Source organism: Procambarus clarkii, chromosome 19 (genome assembly GCF_040958095.1).
Source record: "Procambarus clarkii isolate CNS0578487 chromosome 19, FALCON_Pclarkii_2.0, whole genome shotgun sequence".
Classification (NCBI taxonomy): domain Eukaryota; kingdom Metazoa; phylum Arthropoda; class Malacostraca; order Decapoda; family Cambaridae; genus Procambarus; species Procambarus clarkii.
Window position 1 is genome coordinate 11422476 of NC_091168.1, and position 17922 is coordinate 11440397.

The window sequence follows — 17922 nt, forward strand, 5'->3', positions numbered from 1 at the left end:
CGCGGGGACACTAAAAGCCCCGAAATCATCTCAAGATAACCTCAAGATAACCCTAGGTGCTCCGTAAGTACTGCCCTTGCACTTCAGGTTTATCTTCCCTGGGGCATTCAGGACTCACTCCCAGCTAGAGGGCTTGCTCACTTGTGATTGTCACCCTTGGGGTGAGTCACAGATCTTGGGCTTTCTGACTTGCCCTGGGTAGGGGTGCGTTTGTTTGTTGGAGGGGGTGCACTGGCTAGCACGGGTTGCATTACTATCACACGCAGCGGCTGATGTTTCTCTCTGGCTGCTAGTTTGCTTGTTGTGTGAGTTTGGGGTTTTTCTTTTGTTCTCATTTTGGGGCCTGTTGTGGCAGTGGAGGTCTGCCTAGCTCCTTATTAGGCTTAGCCTAGGTTGTGGTGTTGGTCATCCTCCATTGCCCCCGTGGCTTCACAATTGCTACTTGCAGTCGGTTTGCCTGCTTTAGACAGGGTTTACCGGCTTACCTTGCCCCAGTGCATGGGCTTCCTATGGAAATTATTCCCTCTACAGGACCTGGAAAACCCCCGTGGGCTCGGCCGTACCATGGCACTTCTTCCGACCTCACTCTCGCCTTGGGCAACTTTGAGGGTTGTCCATCGCCCCTACCTCAGGAAGACGATCATCCATCCATCTTCCGTCCCCTGGGAACACCTGCTGCCTGGGGATCGGGGACACCTATTGCCTGCTTCCGGCTCCGAAACATCTGAGGATTTTGGAGTCAGGGCTGGGTTTAGTTGGTGATGAGGCTCAGGTGGCTTCGGGGTTTGTCCCATTTTAGTTGGGGATGGAGGTATTCGAGCCTGTTCCTCCTGCCGAATCTTCTGGGTCCTACCAGCAGAACCCTTCTTTCCTGCTTTTTCCCTGGACTCTGCCATTTCTTCAGGGGTAGAGGGTGTGGAGAACAGCTTTGCCCTGGGTCCTGGTTTGTAGGATCTTTGGGCAGAGGAGGAGTTGACATGGGGAGCTTGGGCCCCGATTGATTCCCTTGGGTTTTGGTGCCCTCTTTGAGGAATTTGTTATTGCAGGTGGAGGGGTTTTCTTGCCCTCTTTCTCTGTATGAGTATGATTAGGGTCAGCTTCTCCCCGGGTTCGGGTCCCAGTTCCCTTGGGTTCTCGGCTCCTTCCTTCCTTCCGGAGGTTTTCTGCCTCTCAAATCTCACCTAAGGACGTTCAGGAGGCACTTGCGGCGTACCTCCTACGAGATCCTGTTTCTGCCTCTGTGATGGATCCATCTTCATATGAGTTTGGTTCTTCTTCCCCTGCAGGTTTACCTGCGGGGAGCGAGTTTAGGGGCCTTAACCCTCAAACTGCTAGGGGGCCCAAATGGATTTAACACCCACAGGCGCAACAAAAAAATATCAAAAAATTCTTTCATCTTATAGAAGTGTTCATTTTTGTTTCCTGATCACGTAAAAAAATAACAAAAAAATCATAGGTGGCATATTTTAGCCGCAATAGGGTAGAGAAATCTGACAACAAAGGGGCGATGACAGAGCCTTTGCCAGACAAGGTCTACTCCGCTTCAGCTGTCAGGCGGCAGTTGCCACAAATATATTATTACCTAATTATTTCAATGCCTCTGATTGATTTTTTCTTGGTTCTTTGCAGTAATATTATTCAATACAGTGAATTGTGATATATTTATATAATAAAATGTGTGAACCATCGCTGTACTGAAAATTATGGTGTGCATATTAGTGATTCAATTATTATGTTCATAAAACAATAAACAAATAGTTTTGCTGTTGTTACACTATATACACAGGTTATATATAAGTATTTGCATGTTTTGTTCACCATAACGAACCACTAAGTTGGTATTGTGAGTCAAAAAGCAACAAGGAATGACAGCCGCACACCAGCCAGCCACTCGCTGCCACTCCCTCCCTCAACAACACCTCACTCGCCCACATTCTCCTCCCACAATACTGTTTTTGCATTTATTCACTATACACAGACGTTATATATAAGTATTTACATGTTTTGTTCGCCATAATTATACATCTAAGCTTGTATGGTGAGTAAAGACACGAAGACAATTACACTTAGGTAATTACAGAGGGGGAGTGAAAAATAAGAAGAGGGGGAACAAGTTCCTGAAGATTGCATACACCAACATAGATGGAGTAAGATCGAAGATACTGGAGTTAAGTAATATCGAAGATACTGGAGTTAAGTAATTACCTAAGTCTAATTACCTGAGTGTAGTTACAGGATGAGAGCTACGCTCGTGGTGTCCCATCTTCCCAGCACTCTTTGTCATATAACGCTTTGAAACTACTGATGGTCTTGGCCTCCACCACCTTCTCATCTAACTTGTTCCAACCGTCTACCACTCTGTTTGCGAAAGTGAATTTTCTTATATTTCTTTGGCATCTGTGTTTAGCTAGTTTAAATCTATGACCTCTTGTTCTTAAAGTTCCAGGTCTCAGGAAATCTTCCCTATCGATCTTATCAATTCCTGTTACTATTTTGTATGTAGTGATCATATCACCTCTTTTTCATCTGTCTTCTAGTTTTGGCATATTTAATGCCTCTAACCTCTCCTCGTAGCTCTTGCCTTTCAGTTCTGGGAGCCACTTAGTAGCGTGTCTTTGCACCTTTTCCAGTTTGTTGATGTGCTTCTTAAGATATGGGCACCACACAACAGCTGCATATTCTAGCTTTGGCCTAACAAAAGTCGTGAACAATTTCTTTAGTATATCGCCATCCATGTATTTAAAAGCAATTCTGAAGTTAGAAAGCGTGGCACAGGCTCCTCGCACAATATTCTTTATGTGGTCCTCAGGTGATAGTTTTCTATCTAGAACCACCCCTAGATCTCTTTCGTTATCAGAATTCTTTAAAGATTTCTCACATAATATATAGGGTGTGTGGGGTCTATGTTCTCCTAATCCACATTCCATAACATGGCATTTATTAACATTAAATTCCATTTGCCAAGTAGTGCTCCATATACTTATTTTGTCTAGGTCATCTTGAAGGGCATGACAATCATCTAAGTTTCTTATCCTTCCTATTATCTTAGCATCAACAGCAAACATGTTCATATAATTCTGTATACCAACTGGTAGATCATTTATGTAGACAATAAACATCACTGGTGCAAGAACTGAACCCTGTGGTACTCCACTTGTGACATTTCTCCAGTTCGATATATTGCCTCTGATCACTGCCCTCATTTTTCTATCAGTCAGAAATTTTTTCATCCATGTTAGAAGCTTACCTGTCACCCCTCCAATATTTTCCAGTTTCCAGAACAACCTCTTATGTGGAACTCTGTGGAAAGCCTTTTTTAGGTCCAGATAGATGCAGTCAACCCAACCATCTCTTTCATGTAATATCTCTGTTGCTCGATCATAGAAACTGAGTAAATTCGATACGCAGGATCTTCCAGATCGAAAACCATACTGTCTGTCTGATATTATATCATTTCTCTCCAGGTATTCCACCCATTTAGTTTTAATTATTTTTTCCAATATTTTGACTATTACACTTGTCAATGATACAGGTCTATAATTAAGGGGGTCTTCCCTGCTTCCACCCTTGTAGATTGGAACTATGTTAGCCTTTTTCCACACATCAGCTACAACTCCTGTAAACAGGGATGCCTGAAAAATCAGTTGAAGTGGAATGCTGAGCTCAGGTGCACATTCTCTCAGTACTCATGGTGAAACTCCATCTGGACCAACTGCTTTGTTCTTATTTAGCTCCTTGAGCATTTTTTCCACTTCGTCTCTAGGCACCTATATGTGCTCAATGTTGTTCTCTGGAATTCTTATTGTGTCTGGTTCCCTGAAAATTTCATTTTGTACAAACACACTTTGGAACTTTTCGTTTAATGTTTCACACATTTCCTTTTCATTTTCCATGAATCTATTTCCCATTTTCAACCTCTGAATATTATCCTTTACCTGCAATTTGTTGTTTATGAACTTATAGAATAGACCTGGTTCTGTTTTACATTTGTCTGCAATACCTTTTTCAAAATTTCTTTCTGACTCTCTCCTTACTGCCGTGCAGTTGTTTCTCGCATCTTTGTATCGCTGGCATGTTTGCGGGATTGGCCTCTTCCTATACTGATTCCATTTTTGTGTCTTTTGGTTATTTGCCCTCTCACAATTTCTGTCGAACCAATCTAGTTTTCTGGCCCTGCATCTCTGTTTTGGTATGAATGTTTGTGTGCCTTCCTCGTATATTTTTAAAAATTTGGCATACATTTCATTTACTTAAAGCATAATCAATGTCTAACAGGACGTGATCACTCTTTCCCAAGGGAGGAAGGTACTGGATGTCAAATCTCTTCTTCTTTCCTGGTGAATACTAGATCCAGTACTTACGGTACATCTCCTTCCCTCATTCTTGTGGCCTGCTTTATGTGTTGATACAAGAATGTCTCCAGAATGAGGTTCACAAATCTGCATGTCCAAAAGTCCTCCGTTCTTGCTTCATAGGCCTCCCAGTCTATTGCTTTAACCCTTAAACTGCGCATGGCGTATATATACGCCCTGAGTAACATGTCCCATGGTGCGCATGGCGTATATATACGCCATAGGGTGCCAGGCCTGATTCAAATGGCCCGCGGCTACACGGGGTTCACAGTAGCTTCCTCAGGGCTCTTGTAAACAGATGCCATTTTAAAAAAAAATCGTGGGCAATATTCTCAGGTGTGAGAGGCACAGTACTGTTGGAGCAACCAAGGCCGGCGCACGCAGCATGAGCGAACAGCATTGATGTTCAGCTTGTGACCACAGCATCGCCGAAAAATGTCAAAATAAATATATAATTGTTATTATTTAGCGATGACAATATTACAGATGACCAATGACTGTGATATAAATAACCAGGGTTGTGATAATAGCAGGATTGTTGTAATAATTAGCGCTGTGTGAGGAGTGATGCTGAAAGACGGAGGGAGACAGCATCGTTTACTGACTGTGTGGCCACCTGTTATTGTTTGCGTTCACCATACCAGGTCAGTGGTTCTCTATGGTGAACACAAATGTAGATACTTATATATAATGTGTGTATTAGTGTAATAACAGCAAAAGGATTATGCTGGGAGGAGCCATATGAGTGACGGAGGTGACGTCGTCTGCACGATTTCTCTAGCTGTTTAGAGGGTGGCCACTATGCTCTTTGGGCGCTCTACAAGCTTAGGTGTACAGTTACGGTGCATAAAACATGTAGATATTTATATATAATATGTGTATATAGGGTAATAACACTGCAAAAGGTATTGTTGGGGGAGAAAGTTTAGTGCGTGTGACTTTGAAAGAGTGAGGGAGCCGCCAGCCGCCATCTGTGTATAGCGACGACTCTTAGTGCCTGAACTAACTATATCAGCTTAGCTGTACAGTTGTGGTGAACAAAATATACACATACTTATATATAACGTCTGTATATAGTGTAATAACACCACAACTGGTATTGTTGGGGGAGAAAGTTTAGTGCGTGTGTTGAGGGAGTGGCAGCGAGTGGCTGGCTGGTGTGTGGCGGTAACTCCTCGTTGCTTTTCGACTCTCAATACCAACTTAGTGGTTTGGTATGGTGACCAAAACATGCCAATACTTATATATAACCTGCGTATAGAGTGTAATAGCAGCAAAACTATTTGTTTATTGTTTTATAAACATAATAATTGAATCACTAATATGCACATCATACATTTGAGTATAGCGATTATTAACCACTTTTATTATATAAATATATTACAATACACACTATTAAATAATATTACTGCAAAAAACTAAGAAAAAATCAATCGGAGACATTGAAACAATTAGGTAATAATATCTTTGTGGCAACTCCCATCTGTCAACGCGGGTGACGCTGACCGGGTCTGACGAACGGTCTGTCAACGCCCACTTTTTGCCAGTCTTCCTCGGTCAATTGCGCCCAAAATATGTCACCTACGATTTTTTTTTTATTTTTTCCGTGCTCAGGGGACACAAATTAACATGTTTAGAAGACGAAAAATTTTTATTGAATTTTTTTTTTTCTTGCGCACAGGGGTGTAAATGTCCATATGACCCCTGAGCAGTGTAAGGGTTAAAGTTGAAGTCCCTCAGTATCAACAGTCGTGATTTATCTTTATCTGCTTGTACAATAATATCTCTCATGACCATTATGAGGCCCTCTCGTTTGTCATCTAGTTCTTCCTTTGTCCATGTGTTGCTTGCTGGTGGGCTGTAGGCATTTACAATTATCAGCTTATCATCCTGATTCCAGACCTGCAATGCCATTATGTCAATATCTCGAGGGTTTTCAAATATTAACTTTTTTACCTTCAGGTGTTTTTTCACCAGTACAGCCACTCCTCCTCCCTTCCTAGTTTTCCTGTCACGTCTCCAAACTGAATAGCCTCTTGGGAATATGACTTCATTTATTATATTTCCTTCAAGTTTCGTCTCTGATAATGCAACAATATCTGGAACCCTAAGCTGGATTATATCTTGCAACTCCAAAGTTTTTGACCTCACTCCATCTATGTTGGTATATACAATTTTCAGGAACATGTTCCCTTTTCCTTTGCTCTTTACTCCCCCTTCCACTACTGATCTTGTTGCTTTGTTTTTATGTACCATTTCACAAGCTTTCCAGTCCCTGTCACTTTGTAAAAAAAAGAATTTCTGTCTTCTTCATTTCTATCCCCATTTAGACGTTTTGCCTCAATTAGGTTCATTTTCAGCTTTTCTCTGTCTTCCTTGGAGAGGTCTTGTCTTATTGACCAAAGTTTGCCAACCTCATCACTCTGCAGTTTCCTGGCATTTCTTAGCACTTCCATCATGTTTTTCACTCCATTAAACGTCACCCTTAAGGGGCGGTTGTTTTCTTTCTCATATTTTCCTATTCTTCTATGTGTGTGTAATTACCTAAGTGTAATTACCTAAGTGTAGTTGCAGGATGAGAGCTACGCTCGTGGTGTCCCGTCTTCCCAGCACTCTTTGTCATATAACGCTTTGAAACTACTGACGGTCTTGGCCTCCACCACCTTCTCACTTAACTTGTTCCAACCGTCTACCACTCTATTTGCGAAGGTGAATTTTCTTATATTTCTTCGGCATCTGTGTTTAGCTAGTTTAAATCTATGACCTCTTGTTCTTGAAGTGCCAGGTCTCAGGAATCCTTCCCTGTCGATTTTATCAATTCCTGTTACTATTTTGTACGTAGTGATCATATCACCTCTTTTTCTTCTGTCTTCTAGTTTTGGCATGTTTAATGCTTCCAACCTCTCCTCGTAGCTCTTGCCCTTCAGTTCTGGGAGCCACTTCGTAGCATGTCTTTGCACCTTTTCCAGTTTGTTGATGTGCTTCTTAAGATATGGGCACCACACAACAACTGCATATTCTAGCTTTGGCCTAACAAAAGTCATGAACAATTTCTTTAGTATATCGCCATCCATGTATTTAAATGCAATTCTGAAGTTAGAAAGCATCGCATAGGCTCCTTGCACAATATTCTTTATGTGGTCCTCAGGTGATAGTTTTCTATCTAGAACCACCCCTAGATCTCTTTCTTTATCAGAATTCTTTAAAGATTTCTCACATAATATATAGGTTGTATGGGGTCTATGTTCTCCTATTCCACATTCCATAACATGACATTTATTAACATTAAATTCCATTTGCCAGGTGGTGCTCCATATACTTATTTTGTCCAGGTCTTCTTGAAGGGCATGACAATCATCTAAATTTCTTATCCTTCCTATTATCTTAGCATCATCAGCAAACATGTTCATATAATTCTGTATACCAACTGGTAGATCATTTATGTACACAATAAACATCACTGGTGCAAGAACTGAACCCTGTGGTACTCCACTTGTGACATTTCTCCATTCCGATACATTGCCTCTGATTACTGCCCTCATTTTTCTATCAGTCAGAAAATTTTTCATCCATGATAGAAGCTTACCTGTCACCCCTCCAATATTTTCCAGTATCCAGAACAACCTCTTATGTGGAACTCTGTCGAAAGCCTTTTTTAGGTCCAGATAGATGCAGTCAACCCAGCCATCTCTTTCCTGTAATATCTCTGTGGCCCGATCATAGAAACTGAGTAAATTCGATACACAGGATCTTCCTGATCGAAAACCATACTGTCTGTCTGATATTATATCATTTCTCTCCAGGTGTTCTACCCATTTAGTTTTGATTAGCTTTTCCAATACTTTCACTATTACACTTGTCAATGATACAGGTCTATAATTGAGGGGGTCTTCCCTGCTGCCACTTTTGTAGATTGGAACTATGTTAGCCTGTTTCCACATGTCTGTTACGATTCCTGTACACAGGGATGCCTGAAAGATCAGGTGAAGTGGAATGCTGAGCTCAGATGCACATTCTCTCAGAACCCATGGTGAAACGCCATCTGGGCCAGCTGCTTTGTTCCTCCCGAGCTCCTTTAGCATATTTTCCACTTCATCTCTAGACACCTCTATCCGCTCTATGTTGTTCTCTGGAATTCTTATTGTGTCTGGTTCTCTGAAGATTTCATTTTGTACAAACACACTTTGGAACTTTTCATTTAATGTTTCACACATTTCCTTTTCATTTTCCGTGAATCTGTTTCCCATTTTCAACCTCTGGATATTATCCTTTACCTGCAATTTGTTGTTTATGAATTTGTAGAATAGGCCCGGTTCTGTTTTACATTTATCTGCTATCCCTTTTTCAAAATTTCTTTCTGCCTCTCTCCTTACTGCTGTATAATTGTTTCTCGCATCTTTGTATCACTGGTATGTTTGGGGGTTTGGCCTCTTCCTATACTGATTCCATTTTTGTGTCTTTTGGTCTCTTGCCCTCTCACAATTTCTGTCGAACCAATCCTGTTTTCTGGTCCTGCATCTCTGTTTTAGTATGAATGTTTGTGTGCCTTCCTCGTATAGTTTTAAAAATTTGGCATACATTTCATTTACTTCCCTGCCTAGCAACAATTCTGTCCAATTACACTCATTAAAAAAATTTCGAAAGTTCCCCATAGTTGCCTCTCTTTAAATCGAGTTTATCAACTGTTTCAATGTCCCCATTTTCTTCTAGATGATATCTTAAAGCATATTTAATGTCTAACAGGACGTGATCACTCTTTCCCAAGGGAGGAAGGTACTGGATGTCAAAAATCTCTTCTTCTTTCCTGGTGAATACCAGATCCAGTACTGACGGTATATCTCCTTCCCTCATTCTTGTGGCTTGCTTTATGTGTTGATACAAGAATGTCTCCAGAATGAGGTTCACAAATCTGCATGTCCAAAAGTCCTCCGTTCTTGCTTCATAGGCCTCCCAGTCTATTGCTCTAAAGTTGAAGTGTCCCAGTATCAACAGTCGTGATTTATCTGTATCTGCTTGTACAATAATATCTCTCATGACCATTATGAGGCCCTCTCGTTTGTCATCCAGTTCTTCCTTTGTCCACGTGTTGCTTGCTGGTGGGCTGTAGGCATTTACAATTATCAGGTTATCATCCTGATTCCAGACCTGCAATGCCATTATGTCAATATCTCGAGGGTTTTCAAATATTAACTCTTTTACCTTCAGGTGTTTTTTCACCAGTACAGCCACTCCTCCTCCCTTCCTAGTTTTCCTGTCACGTCTCCAAACTGAGTAGCCTCTTGGGAATATGACTTCATTTATTATATTTCCTTCAAGTTTCGTTTCTGATAATGCAACAATATCTGGGACCCTAAGCTGGATTATATCTTGCAACTCCAAAGTTTTTGACCTCACTCCATCTATGTTGGTATATACAATTTTCAGGAACATGTTCCCTTTTCCTTTGCTCTTTACTTCCCCTTCCACTACTGATCTTGTTGCTTTGTTTTTATGTACCATTTCACAAGCTTTCCCGTCCCTGTCACTTTGTAAAAAAAAGAATTTCTGTCTTCTTCATTTCTATCCCCATTTAGACGTTTCGCCTCAATTAAGTTCATTTTCAGCTTTTCTCTGTCTTCCTTGGAGAGGTCTTGTCTTATTGACCAAGATTTGCCAACCTCATCACTCTGCAGTTTCCTGGCATTTCTTAGCACTTCCATCATGTTTTTCACTCCATTAAACGTCACCCTTAAGGGGCGGTTCTTTTCTTTCTCATATTTTCCTATTCTTCTAAAATCACTGACATTTTCCTTTGAGCCTTCTCCTAAACCTACTATTTTCTCTATGATTTTCATCTCTTCTGCCGCTCGGTCCACCCTAGATGAAATTTCCTTCTCTAAACATCCAAAAATGATTATGGACTTAGTTCTGTCTGCAGTGTTTTGTACTAGTTTACTGTTGGTAACCAGTTCTTTCCTAATTGCTTGCCTAATTTCTGCTTCTTGTTGGTCATTTCTGGTTTTGACTTCCGAACACACTTCTTTGATAGTCTCTTTCTCTTTTACAACTTCAGCATATGTCGCTTTTATTTCTTCTTTATACTTTTCTAGTTCTTTATTCACCTCCTCTATGTGAGTTGTCAGTGAAGTTTCCAGTTGGAGATCCTTACCTAACTCTATGTTAGCTCTCAGGCTACCTTGGAGTTGTTCACCATATGAGTCTATTTTCTTGTTTATTTCTTCAAAGTCACCACACTTCACTTTCCACACCTCATTTTCTTTCACTAGTTCCTTGATTTGCTCCTCCTGATTTGTTACCTTGTCTGTTAATGCAGTAATAATCTTACCTTGTTGAAGCATACTCCCTTTTAGAGTGCAAAGCTCACTCCAAAGAGCTCCATTGTCCTCTTCCAATTTAAGCACTTTTTCTTCATACTTCTTTTGCATATCCTCAATTATCTCTAACCTGCCAAGAACACTTCCTTTCCTTATATCTTGTAGTGAGAATCCTTTGAAACCATCATCTGATGGTGTGTCTACCTTCTCAGTGGGGGGTGGTGGCGGCGGCCATCTTTGATTTTGTTCTAGACCAAAACAAACTTTTCCACTCGGCTATATTCACTCACTTTTACTTGTTTATTGTATTTTATTTGCTTTTACTCTTCCCTGAACCTTTATGTAACCTGGGACACCACTGTAGCCCTCAACCTGTGCCCAATACTTAGGTAATTCGATATTTCCAGGAGCTTGCTGCAGTGTGACTTCTGCCTCCTCCAGCTTCACCTCACAGTGTGTGTGTGTGTGTGTATATATATATATATATATATGTCGTACCTAGTAGCCAGAACGCACTTCTCAGCCTACTATGCAAGGCCCGATTTGCCTAATAAGCCAAGTTTTCATGAATTAATTGTTTTTCGACTACCTAACCTACCTAACCTAACCTAACCTAACTTTTTCAGCTACCTAACCTAACGTAACCTATAATGATAGGTTAGGTTAGGTTAGGTAGGGTTGGTTAGGTTCGGTCATATATCTACGTTAATTTTAACTCCAATAAAAAAAAATTGACTTCATACATAATGAAATGGGTAGCTTTACCATTTCATAAGAAAAAAATTAGAGAAAATATATTAATTCATGAAGACTTGGCTTATTAGGCAAATCGGGCCTTGCATAGTAGGCTGAGAAGTGAGTTCTGGCTACTAGGTACGACATATACAGAGCACCACTTGGTTTCCGAACTTTAGTTATCCGAAACTTCCTGTTTCCCGATTGGGGTTGGGGAGTCATGCTACCCGAACAAAGTTCGGGTAGGAAGGGGTCCACCAAGCGTCACGCCGGCTTGTGGTGGTGGGTGGGCGATGGTCCAGTTTGCCCACTGTGACTTCACAGATTCACGGCCTATTATTCCTATTATTTTGAATTGCCATAAGGCTGGAATGTTCATTCTGTGCTTTTGTTTTACATATCTGCACAATCAAGAAACATCTGTGCACCATGTTGGCTCCAAATGCACCCATTGCGTCAGTGATGGCTGACTGGTGGGTGGATGGACGATGGAACTTAGGTGGGAGGCAGTATGAATGAGGGGGGGGGGAGAATCAGTGAGAGAGGGGGGGGGAGAGATTCTAGGAGGGAGGGGGAGGTAGGGAGAGATGTTAGGAGGTAGGGAGAGATGCTAAGAGGGAGGGGGAGGTAGGGAGAGATGCTAGGAGGTAGGCAGGAAGGGATGGAAGTAGTGAGAATTAGGGAGGGAAAGGCAGGCTGGCAGGCACAGGCAGGCAGGCACAGGCAGGCAGGCAGGCAGGCTAGCTTGCAGGCAGGCAGGCTAGCTTGCAGGCAGGGAGTGAGTGGTAGTCACGAGGTTGAACCGCGTGACCTTGAGAGATGGGATGTAGGGGGGCGGGTGGTTTGTTGGTGGTGGGGGCGAGACCGGCTCATTCCCGAAGATAAGCCTAACACACACTACCCGTTAGCATGATGGCAGGGGGAGAGGCAGGCTGGCTGGAAAGGAAGCAGGCTGGCAGGCAGGCAGGTTGGCAGGCAGGCTGGCTGGCAGGCTGGCTGGCAGGCTGGCTGGCAAGCTGGGAAGGAGGCAGGCTGGCAGGCTGGGAAGGAGGCAGGCTGGGAAGGAAGCAGGCTGGCAGGCAGGCTGGCTGGCAGGCTGGCAGGCTGGGAAGGAGGCAGGCTGGGAAGGAGGCAGGCTGGGAAGAAGGCAGGCTGGGAAGGAGGCAGGCTGGGAAGGAAGCAGGCTGGCAGGCTGGGAAGGAAGCAGGCTGGCAGGCTGGGAAGGAGGCAGGCAGGCAAGCTGGGAAGGAAGCAGGCTGGCAGGCTGGGAAGGAGGCAGGCTGGGAAGGAGGCAGGCTGGCAGGCTGGGAAGGAGGCAGGCTGGCAGGCTGGGAAGGAGGCAGGCTGGCAGGCTGGGAAGGAGGCAGGCTGGGAAGGAGGCAGGCTGGCAGGCTGGGAAGGAGGCAGGCTGGCAGGCTGGGAAGGAGGCAGGCTGGCAGGCTGGGAAGGAGGCAGGCTGGGAAGGAGGCAGGCTGGCAGGCTGGGAAGGAGGCAGGCTGGGAAGGAGGCAGGCTGGGAAGGAGGCAGGCTGGCAGGCTGGGAAGGAGGCAGGCTGGCAGGCTGGGAAGGAGGCAGGCTGGCAGGCTGGGAAGGAGGCAGGCTGGCAGGCTGGGAAGGAGGCAGGCTGGGAAGGAGGCAGGCTGGCAGGCTTGGAAGGAGGCAGGCTGGCAGGCTGGGAAGGAGGCAGGCTGGCAGGCTGGGAAGGAGGCAGGCTGGCAGGCTGGGAAGGAGGCAGGCTGGCAGGCTGGGAAGGAGGCAGGCTGGCAGGCTGGGAAGGAGGCAGGCTGGCAGGCTGGGAAGGAGGCAGGCAGGCAGGCTGGGAAGGAGGCAGGCTGGGAAGGAGGCAGGCTGGGAAGGAGGCAGGCTGGCAGGCTGGGAAGGAGGCAGGCTGGCAGGCTGGGAAGGAGGCAGGCTGGCAGGCTGGGAAGGAGGCAGGCAGGCAGGCTGGGAAGGAGGCAGGCTGGGAAGGAGGCAGGCTGGGAAGGAAGCAGGCTGGCAGGGTGGGAAGGAGGCAGGCAGGCAGGAAGCGATATATGGGTGTTGAAGTGAACTGTGAACCACGTGACCTTTGAGAGTGTGTGTGTGTGTGTGTATGGGTTTGGGGTGGGGGGTGGGGGTGGTGTGTCGGTGGTGGGGGGAGAGGGGGAGGTGTGTCGGTGGTGGGGGGAGAGGGGGAGGTGTGTCGGTGGTGGGGGGAGAGGGGGAGGTGTGTCGGTGGTGGGGGGAGAGGGGGAGGTGTGTCGGTGGTGGGGGGAGAGGGGGAGGTGTGTCGGTGGTGGGGGGAGAGGGGGGGGTGTGTTGGTGGTGGGGGAGGGACCGGCTGACTCCGTAAGCCTAACCACACTCCACAGACCTGTGACCCAGATTTGTTTCTTAAATGTACAGTACATCATCGTATATTTTAGGCAGGATGTGCCTGCAGGCTGGCAGGAAACATCCAGAGGATGTTTGCCAGACGTCTTAATAATCAGTTAGGAACAATTAAGGACTTTTATAAAGCGGATCAGGACTTCACTTATTGATGAGTACAAACAAAACACGGTCGCATTTACGCCATGAACCTGACGATTTTTTTCCCTAGAGTTTTTTTCATAAATTTTTCGGAAAAATTTCTTTTTACATTTCTAGTTTATTTTTCCCCTCTATTTCTCGTATACGAACTTACATGTTAACCGACGGGTCTCGTCCCCAAGGGGTTCGGAAACCAAGTGGTGCTCTGTATATATATATATATATATATATATATATATATATATATATATATATATATATATATATATACATACATACATATACATATATATATATATATATATATATACATACATATACATATATATATATATATATATATATATATATATATATATATATATATATATATATATATATATATATATATATATATATATATATATATACATTGCCAGACTTCCCCGCCCTATAGTGGGCAATATATACCACTTACGGTTTTTTTATTATTTTTCCCATGATCAGTGAACACAAATTAACAGGTTAGGAAGAAAAAATATTTTTTTTTGTATGTGCCGGTGGGTGTCAAATGGTTTATAGGCATGCGCCATATAAGGGTTAACTTAATGTTTTAGAAAAAATAAATGCCAAATTTATTTTCAATTTTTTTTTATTTTCAAGTTACGTCCATTTTCAGCCATACGGGCAAACGGGCAGATTCAGAGGTAATTTGTAAGAGGACAGGTTGGTGTGTTACCATAAGAAACAAAAATTATTTTGAAATGTTTGTTTTTAAAATATTTAGGTGAGTAGCTGGTGAGCAGGACAAAAGTTTGTCGTGGTGGTGGTCTGAATGTGAGCGTGGCACACTGTTTCCTTTTGAATTCTGGTCACCCTGACCAGCCTGTGTTCATCCTATATCCCAGACCATTCCCTCTGTCATTTTTTTTTTTTTTTTTTGAGATATATACAAGAGTTGTTACATTCTTGTACAGCCACTAGTACGCGTAGCGTTTCGGGCAAGTCCTTAATCCTATGGTCCCTGGAATACGATCCCCTGCCGCGAAGAATCGTTTTTTCATCCAAGTACACATTTTACTGTTGCGTTAAACAGAGGCTACAGTTAAGGAATTGCGCCCAGTAAATCCTCCCCGGCCAGGATACGAACCCATGACATAGCGCTCGCGGAACGCCAGGCGAGTGTCTTACCACTACACCACGGAGACTGTATGTGACTGTATATTTTATGTGAGACTAACCCCAAGTGTCTGACCTCTAACTTTGGACAGAGAACGACAGACACAGACATTATCTCTTATAGTATGGATATATATTCATGTGCTAAAACAATAAAGTTTGCAATATTTCTTATGGGAAATAAAGATGAATTACATTGTTTTTCACATAAGTATACTATTTCATGACAATTAAGTATACTTGTTCTTGAACCCAAGCCTGATAGGTTCATACTGTACTATACGTACACATTCAAACAATCAAAAATATCGGTTTTACTGAAAAGTAATTGGTAATAGATGGATTTTAGTGAAATTTTGTGTTCTTATCAAGTGTGAGTGTTCAACAGCTTTTGCTGGTTGGTAGCTCAACCCCCTTGATTGTTGCAACGTCAGCGTTCTGTATATGATGGTCCAGGTGACTGGACCTGGACACTATTCCTTCCCTCCAGTTCTCATATCCCTACTTAGTGCTACGTAGTCATACTGGCTTAGTACTTTCTCTAAATAATTTACCATACCTTATCCGATGGCATTATTCTTTTCAATTATCTGAGTTTATATCTATTGTTATTTGTTGTGTAAGATAATCACATGATGTATTTAAATTGCAGAATCAATTATGTAAATCAATTTTTTTATTTTTTTCATGTATTTCAGGTGGATACGTTAGAAGCTGCACTGGCTGCGGAGAGGCAGAAGACTAATGATGAGCGGACAGCTCTTACCAGAGCTCTCGCTGAAATAAATCATTTAAAGAAAGACCTACATGAGTTGAAAGAAAGATCTGAGAGAGAGACACACAATGATCAATATTATCAGGTCAAGGTTAGTTAGTTACTACAGTTTTTCTCCCATCTACCTTCACATTCCCAACATCATAGTATGACCTACTACTAGGCTACTTGCCTTATTTAATATTCAAATGTTAATATATACAGTATTTTGTTTTGCTAGATCACAATGATATGACATGACAGAAATGAGTCAAAAAGGTCAAGGAGGATCAGGAGATTCTTTGTTGGCTCCTTTGCTCATATAATTTGTTCCCTTTCAGACCCCATGAAATAGTATTCAGTGTATTATCCAGACACAGAATCTATGCATTATTCATGTTGACAAGCTCCAGCTTTGGTCAGGATGTATTAAAGCAATGCAGAATTATGTATATCTCTCTCATGCCTTTATTCAAAGAGCTCCCCATACAAGAGGGTGGCAATAGAAAAGCTAGTCAACCCTATCTGAACATTATTTTAGGTTGTGTTAACTCATTGTTCACTATAGGACCTATCTCCTGTGGTCTTCTCCACAATTCCTTGACATGATATTGGTTGTCAACTCAACCTTCCAGCTCCTAGCTCTCCACTTTAGTATGTCTTCTTCACTAGCCTACCATAAGTTACCCGTGCCAAATGTTAAACTGTTCTAGATCGTTTTCCTGGACCCACAGTACCACTCTGCAGAATGGCCTTAATGTTAACAATGTTATCCATATTGGAATCAGCCCTCAGAGCTAGTGAACCCAGATTACTGGTTTGAAAACTAAAGTACAATATTCTAGTTAGTTCATCAAGTTTATATAAATAGAATAATGTTAGACAACTTCATTAGGTATTGTCAGTAGGGATATATGGATTTTTCAGAATTTTTGTATTGTAAATTTTTAGTGCATAATATATCAGAAGAATACCTTCACATATTGGCTTGAAACTTTCAAGACTTAAGTTGGTACTGCAAGGTCTCTATTTTTATTGAACCATGTAGCTCCCTCTAGTGATATATTTTAAAACTATTTTAACACATTGTAGATATATTGAAAATAAATGAGAAGTGCTGTACCAAAATTTATAGACATATGCCTTGATGATAGAGGACACTCAATAGTCACAGCTGGAATTTATATCCCTAAGAAGTTTGTAATGGTGCCACTAATATGGTTTTCCTGAGCTAAGTTCATCTGGAATGCTCACGTAGCCAAAGCCTTTATGGTCCACCCAGCACTCTCATTACCCATCAGGCCTTTGTGACTTTTCTCCCCCTCATGACAAGGATGTTTGCTAATGGTCTAGTCATATATTTAGAGAAGGGGAACCATAGCAGGTCTAACTGAAACCAATACTGAGTGCACCACCTCACTGTGATACAAAAAAAGAGTTAAACTTCTAAGGTTATTGACTGCCAGTTATACACTGTAAACTGTTGTTAGTAAATCAAAGTTGCACCAACTGCCACCAGGTGTTACAATAATCATGATAACAGTGTTCTGGGAACTGGCATCCCTCACTAGTCTCACTAGTATCCCTGACATCAACCCGACTGCCTTGCTAACTCTGTAGTGGTTGATTGGGTTATGTGGGAAAGCTACCAGTGAGAATTAGTGTAATAATCTTTATTATTTATATATGTATTTATTTGTTTATTAAATTGATTAATTATTATTTTACTTTTAAATTATTTATTTAGAGTGAACTGTATAGACTAAATTTGTCCGAATGATAAATTCTTCACAAGCCTGGGTAGTTATTCTAGTTTATTCTACCAAATCGAAACAAATCGATTGACAGAAAATTCCTACTAGTGATTAACCACTGCTCTGCACTACCCGACATAACACAGGGTATGGTGGTGCACCACCCTACATATCATGGATGATTGATATTGTAAGACTCAAAACTCGCGCCTGGTGGGTTCGATACGAGATGGAGGCCTGAGGCTTCCAGTGAGCGGCAGCCATCTTTAAAAAAATCCCAGCATGCCCCACGGCTGTTCAGTTCTGATCTAGCAACCATGGCGCGCCTCCAGCTCCCGATTCCC

General features: G+C 42.6%; 1 protein-coding gene across 7 annotated transcripts in view; it reads left to right on the forward strand.

Annotated features, from left to right (window-relative positions):
- The window catches only part of LOC123757411 (optineurin), a 490032-nt gene that overhangs the window by 264250 nt on the left and 207860 nt on the right, over positions 1-17922 (forward strand). For all 7 annotated transcript variants that reach the window (XM_069326928.1, XM_069326927.1, XM_069326933.1 and 4 more), the window contains one exon: positions 15769-15936. In XM_069326928.1, coding sequence (XP_069183029.1) covers positions 15769-15936 — 168 coding nt within the window. The remainder of the gene's footprint in view (positions 1-15768; positions 15937-17922) is intronic.